This window comes from Marmota flaviventris, chromosome 12 (assembly GCF_047511675.1).
Source record: "Marmota flaviventris isolate mMarFla1 chromosome 12, mMarFla1.hap1, whole genome shotgun sequence".
Classification (NCBI taxonomy): Eukaryota; Metazoa; Chordata; class Mammalia; order Rodentia; family Sciuridae; genus Marmota; species Marmota flaviventris.
The window spans coordinates 79,764,799-79,771,712 of record NC_092509.1 but is presented as its reverse complement, the minus strand read 5'-3'; the positions used below and the strand labels follow the sequence as shown (position 1 = coordinate 79,771,712).

Below are 6,914 nucleotides of genomic sequence, written 5' to 3'. Positions count from 1 at the left end.
CAGTGTTAAAACAAGAGAATCCCCCTCCCTAGCCCACAGCCATTTCCCTTCTTTGGGTCTCAGTTTCTTAAGGTAAAGCATGGAGCCTTAGTAATGGCAACTACGGCACAGAGTGTTGGAGTGCTAAGTGATTTAACATTGTACACATACTTGTACAGCTCTTGGATCAATGCCTAGCACAGAATCAACATACAGTGTTTGCCATTATTATGATTAAGATTCTACTGTGTGCCAGATACTCTCAGGCACCAGAATACACACATAACAAACCTAAGAACAGAGCAGTCTAGTGGCACAGGCAGACATGTAAACGAGTGACTGCGATGCAGCGTAATTGATAGAGGAGGAAGAGCCACACATAGGAGGCAGCAGGGGCTCCAGCTGGCCTATAGACAGGGCAGTCATGGAAGGCTTCTCAGAGGCACTGGCATGAGAGAACGCCAAGCTACCAATAAGAAAATGTGTAGGAAGAGTGTGGGGTGCCCACCTGGCAGTGTGAGGCAGCCTTCACTGTTTCTGGGATGGGGACAGTTGCAGGCAGGAGATCAGAGCATGGAGAGTGTAGAGAGAAACACCCAGAGAGAAAGCAGGCACTGTTGGGGAGCTTGGCCTTCCGGCATTGCAGGGAGGAAACCACTGGCAATTTTAGCGGAGCGTGAACTTCATCCTGCATGGATCACGTTGGTTGGACTGTGGAAGGCAGACTGGAGCAGGAGGCTCGAGGATATTGAGCCAGGGTTCTGTATGCAGCCGCAGGCAGCTTGGCACCCAGCCAGGCACAGTCTTGCCAGGGTCCTTGGTTCATGGCCCCAGTGGGGCAGCTGCCACAATGCCTGCACATCTGCCCTAGATTTCCAGGTGACAGTCCACCCTGCCCTGTACATCTGTTCTGACTCCTTCCTGCTGCAATCCCAGCTCGCGGACTCTCATCTAGCTCTTCACATTCAGCTCCATTCTCAGCCTTGCAACAGGCTCACTCTTGCCAAAGCCTCAGCTCCCAACCCCAGCTCACCCTGACCAGACCAAGCCCGTCCCTTCTTCCCTTGGCCTCCCCACCCCACCCCACCGAGGTGGACTCCCATTTGCTCAGCTGAGACTTGCCCTGTCTCATTTTCCCATTGATGACTCATGTATCGGGTGGGGGTGAGGCCAGGGCTGCCAGGGCAGGGGGAAAGTTGGTGGCAACAGCCCCTCCCTGGACTTACAGCGTCCTCCGGCCCAACTGAGCAAAGTTTTTCCATCTCCTGCGTATCAGCTGGCACCATCAGAGCCTGTTTGTACCCCCCCAAAGGGGCCTTGACCCTACTCTGCGGTCCAGCCAAGCATTCATAGGGTAAAGTTCTTTGCTGCTTTGAAATTCAGAGTCACAAAATTCAAAGCAGTGAAGACACCCCTGAACCCAGGAAGCAGGGTGCTCCCCTCCCTATCAAAGAGGCAGCGATTCCCTAAAGAGGTCACCAGTCTTTTTTAAAAACCTGGCTTGGGAACCTCAGACCTCTGTGTTCTCAGGGCTTTTAGAATCCTCGAGAAGCCCCAGTTCTGGTGCTAAATGACCATTCATTACAACAGCCCCAGCCTACACTGTTGTGTCCTGGGAGTTAACTGCATTCCAAGGTCTGTGGATGGTCTCATAGCAATGCACTTCAGAGGGCCTGGGACTCTCCTAGTCAGGGAGAAACTGAAGCTGCTTTGAACAAGAACCAAAGCCTTCCTGGGAATCGACAGGGCTAAGCGTTCCAAAAAAGTAAGGAGCGCCAGAAACTGGCCTGCCTGCCCTTTCACCCTCCACCTGCCCTCTGCCCTAACACACCCCACTCTAGCTATGCCCCTCACTGCCCTTTGCAGCCAAGCTCCCAGAATAAGCCCTCCCAGCTCTGCTAAGGCCAACATATCGAGAGACAGAGGACACACATAACCAGGCATCCTTTCGGCTCCCTGTGGCCAGCTCCATTGGTACCAACTGGCATTGATTTATCACCCCACTGGGCTCTGGCTCCTGGGGACAAGGATTGCATGGTACCTTTTTGCTTCTACATTCTCAGTGCAGAGCAGAGTGCCTGCCCCATTAGAGGCATTTCGTTTGCTGAGTAATTGTCTTGTTATCCCAAACCTTCACAACACTCCCATTGCTGAGGGTCTGGATAACTCTTTCCTTTACACCTTAATCCCTTCCATCAGTCACCCTTGTGTTTGGTTGAAAGAGTAAAGATTCTGCTTTAGCAATGGCTGCTTTATAGGGAGATGGAGCAGCTCACCCTTTCCCAGTGACGTAGCTTGAATAGAGAGAGGGTGGCAGCCTCCTTCCTTCATAGTACTGATGGGGATGATATGGAAGGTGATGCTTATCTGCCATGATGAGATTCAGTTATCCACAGGTGGTTAGACAACTTGATGACATACAAAGTGGGACATTAAAAAGTTCCTTTGTAAATTGTAAATTCGTGTTCATTTGTGAAACTCAGTTCACATCTCAGATGAGCGAGATGCTCCTGAGGACTGGGGGACTGGGACAGGGGGACTGATTGATTGGCAGATAGAGGAAATCTGAAGGAAAACAAAACAGGTTGGAAGCACAAAGAGGTTAGCAAAGCCTTCACACTGTTGAAGGGAGTCACTCAGCCTTCTTGCTCCTTCCAGAGGCTCTGGAGTAGGCCACTGTTCCACCCCAGAAGGTCAGACATGATGAAAGATGGAGGAAAGGAAGAAGAGTAGACTGTTGGCTATAATGCAGAAAGCCCATTGGTGCGGGGGGAACTAACTAGCAATTTCTGAATAACTCAGCGCAGCTACTTGCATTTTAGTGTCCCCCATGTTGAAATTATTTCTTTTAAGCCACCCAACAAGGAACACTCACTTACTGTATAGATGCATAAGCCTGAGGGTGTAAATGACAGGGGGTTAAGTTCTGCCCAGAAATCTGAGCCATCTTCCAGGATGGAAGGGGCAAGGTAACCTTCTATAGAAGAAGCATCTATAGGTACAGAATTAGATAACATCTCTCAGTAACACTGAGGCCCCTTATTCCTAGAGCCACTAAGGCATGTCCCCTACCAGGCTAGAGATTTCTAAATGGATTATGGATTGGGAAAGTGTGGTGGAGGCAGAGACCTTCCAAGCTCTGGGTGTTTGTGGGCAAAGAATTCACTCAGCAAACAGTGTGGTTATTACCCTTTGTGGGACATCTTCATTTCCAAATATGCATGAAATGGTAATGGCCAAACCCCCACCCCACCCCCACCACCTCCAGGCCTAGCACCACAGTGGGTGAAGATGGGTAGAGGTGGAGGAAGAAGTGTGCAAAGAGAGGGCCTGGATGGGTGGGGGTCCCAAAAGGACCTAAGCAGCAGGAGACCCCCAGGAATGGGCCTCAGGCCCAGCAGCTCCCCCTCCTTGAGATGAGTCCAGAGGCTGTCCGAGGATGGTTTGTTCTCTGGACACTAGGCTGGCCTCCTGAGTCCTGTGGAGTTGGCCAAGCACCCCATGGGGGACTGCCTTCCCCAGGGCCTGGAGCAAAGCCAGGGACTAACAGCAGTCTGCAGAACCAAAGGCAGGATCACAGTGGGGAGGACTTTGATGCCAACTCTCTGCCGTCACATGTGAGGCTAGAAGACCCTGAGCTGGGCATTTCCTGCCAGTCCAGGCATCCAGGATCTGAATCTTCATCCTCAGCCCCGGGGCAGGGGGAGGCTTCTGTCCTCTTCCCCTCGCTCTGTCCACTCCTTCAGCTCCAATGCCTCCTCCACAGTCCATGGCACCTGCCTCACCACATGAAGCACAGTCAGGCTCCCACCAGCCAACGGGGGCAAGGAAGCTGGAGAGAAAGAACAGTGGTTAGGACAGAGGCAACCTGGAGTACAGAATCTTCTAGGAGCTGAGTGTATCACACCAGACCCTCCCACCCTTTTCCATACCAGGACAAGCAGAAAAATAATACAGCAGTCCCTAGTTACCCACAGGGTGGTTCCAGGGCACCCCATGAATACCCTAATCTGATGTTCAAGTCTTTTATATAAAATGGCATGGTTTAGCATATGACCTATGCATACCTCCTGTATATGTTACTTGTAATAGTTACTATACTGTTAATATAGTTGTTATACTGTATTGTTTGAACTCAAAAAAGTCTGTACATGTTCAAAATAACATAATTTTTATCCAGCTATTTTGGATTCTGAGTTGGTTGAATCCCCGATGCAGTCCTCCTGGACACAGAGCTGACTGTGCTCAGTGGAATCCGCCCCTCCCCCCACAGACCACCTCTTCCTAGGCCTGAGGGATCAATGTAGACCCATTCGAGTACAGCAGGTCTGTCTTACACCCAGCCTCCCATCCAGCCTTGTGTCCAACCCTCACTATAGCGTGGGAGGGAGTTAACAGGAGGATCAAAGGGGCCATGACACTAGATGGAGCCCCAGGTTCCTGGGACTCTCTACTTGTTGAAACCAGAGAAAATGCAGGGCGAGGCACCTGAGGTATTATGGGGGGTGGAGTGGGGATGGGGGGACATAGGTTTCTACCTCAGAAGTTAGCCGAGAGTGGTATAAACCCTTCCCCAACCCTGCTCCAAGTTCCCACGGGGCGGGAGTGGCATCTGGGGAAGAGGGCATGGGGCTGAGTGCCAGGCTTCTAGGTTCTATTCCTGGTCCCTCCCCTGAGCCTTCCTGACCACAAATCAGCCCTCCATCCTCTGCCCTACTGCTCAAGGAGGATTAAGACATCACAAATAACAACTCATGACCCCATCCTGTACCCACCAGCCAGCCACCCTCCTCAGTGCCCTGTCCCCTCTTGTCAGCTTCCGCTCCATTGGCCTAGCCAGGCTTGGTTGGTTCTTGGCTAGACAGGTGGACAGACAGGCACATCCCCTGGGTATCAGTGGCCTGGCCTTGGCCTGCCTATCTCTTCCCCTGGCTCTCCTGTTCTCCCAAACACTCAGCCCCAGGCCCAAAACCCAGCCTCCAGAAAGGGTAGTTGGACCCTCAGGCCAGCCAGGCAAGGCCTCCTCTGAGGACCCACCTGGAGCAAGGACTCCTTGGTTTTGATTCTAATCCTGAAGACCCCTTTGTTACCCAAAGGATATGCCTTTCTGCCTCAAGTCAATGCTCAAACTCTGTGACAAGCTTCAATCTAGCAGAAGGAAGTGGGTTTCTGCTTCTCATCCCCAACCTCAGTTTTCCCCAGGTCCCAGAAAGCCACAACCAGGAGCCTGTGGGGTGGGGGATGGGAGTGCACTTCCTGCAGGCCAATGTCCCTTCATATAAGTCAGGGCTACCTGTGGGGAGGCCCATTCCATTTGTCCCTGCTCCCTCTCAGATACCTAGGTCACATTCACGACCCTGCTGCATGGCACAGCAGGGGAAAGGCCAGCTCTGCTTGGTTGGCCACCACCCACTAGGCCTCCCAAGCTCAGACTCCTGAGCTCCTATTCTCTGTTGGCCCCAGGAACCTTCCCTAGGATTGTCCGGTTTTGAAGTTGAGGTCTGGTCCCTGATTTTCTCTGTAGGGAATAGAGGAGGGGAAGGGAAGGAGAGAAAGAGGGCTCAGTCTCCTAGGATCTTACCTGGCATGACCTCTGAGCACCGCGGTGGTGGGGAGCATGACGGTAAAATGGTATGCCTGGTGGTTTAGGACACCAGGGTCCCAGTCCCCAGACTCTGCCGGGCCCGCACTGTCTGGATGGCCTGCTGGTTCTTGAACTTGACCAGGCCCAGGGTGATCTGCGCGTTCCAGCCGGGGTCTTCGAGGGGGCAGCGGAAGTCGATCTCACCGCCACCCTCGGTCACTAGTGTGAAGTAGATGTGGCGCCCGGTGCTCTCCACGCACTCCACAGCCTTGATGCGGGCGAAGCTGAGCTCCTTGGGCCGGCCACCGGTGCCCTTGGCCTCGAAGAGCTGCAGCCCGCGATCGGTGAGCACGCAGCGCTTGCGCTTCCACAGCTGCAGCAGCCCGCCGCTGCGCTTCTCCAGCACGCCCTCCTTGAGCACTGTCGCCGCCGCCGTCATGGGCACTCCGGGGTTCCAAGAACGCTAGAGGCTGCGGCGGGCGCGGCGCCCCTCCCGGCTCTGCAGCGCCGGATTCTGGCCCCGGGGCCGGCTGGCAGTGCGCCCTGACCACCTGAGTCCGCACCGCGGTCCTCGGACACGACCGCGCCGGCAGTGCGTGCTGTTGCCCCCGCCTGCCGCTCGCTTCAACCAGCTTGGGTTCCTCCGCACCGAGCGGTCCCGCCGCGCCGCTGGCCAGTGCGCTGAGCCTCCCGGGTCCGTAAGCCCCACCGCCCGCCCGCCCGTCCGCTCGCTCGCTCCCCTGGGCTCTGTCTGCGCGCTGGGCGGCAGCTCGCGGGATGTGTCCTTACATGTTCCTCCGCTCGCCTCCTGCGCCGCCCGCCCCGCATTCCTGCCCCGCCGGCCCTCCCCTCCGCGCTGCGCACCCGCCCGGGCAGGGCCCCGGGGGGCGGGGCTCCGCCACACTCTGCAGGCGCAGGGCGCGGGGCGGGGAGGACCGGGACCCAGCGGGGGCGCTTACCCAACAGTCCAAGCCTTCTGGCCCGCCGTCTGCCGCTTCTTGGAATCACAGCCCCCCAGGCCTTGGACAGAGGAGGAGAGGCGGGAGAGAGGGGAAGGAGCGTCTTCTAGATGAACGGTCACTGCTTGCAAGGGGGTGGGTTTGCTCAGCTGGCGCATTGTGGCACCGCTCGCCCAGTGGGCGTCAGACAGCTGCTGGATGCTTCCCAGGCCGCGAGAGTTCTGGCCTATTGCCTCAGCCAGGAGCCCGTGTTGGGTTCCTCCCCCATCGACAGATTTCCTCCCCCATGACAGATTTAAATGATACATGATAATGGCAGAGAAAAGACCTCTCTCCCCTGTGCGGACCCTAGAGAGGCTGTCCACAACTGTCCACTGCCTGGACGGCCCACC

At 55.3% G+C, this 6,914-nt stretch overlaps 1 protein-coding gene across 1 annotated transcript; it reads right to left on the bottom strand.

Moving 5' to 3' along the window:
- Nucleotides 1-1,160: 1,160 nt before the first annotated feature.
- Phlda3 (pleckstrin homology like domain family A member 3) lies at nucleotides 1,161-6,687 on the bottom strand. Its single transcript, XM_027945698.3, has 2 exons — nucleotides 5,561-6,687; nucleotides 1,161-3,811 (listed from the first exon to the last, which is right to left on the bottom strand). The coding sequence occupies exon 1, from the start codon at nucleotides 6,000-6,002 to the stop codon at nucleotides 5,625-5,627; it is 378 nt and encodes a 125-aa protein (XP_027801499.1). The 5' UTR covers nucleotides 6,003-6,687; the 3' UTR covers nucleotides 1,161-3,811; nucleotides 5,561-5,624.
- Between the last annotated feature and the right edge of the window lie 227 nt (nucleotides 6,688-6,914).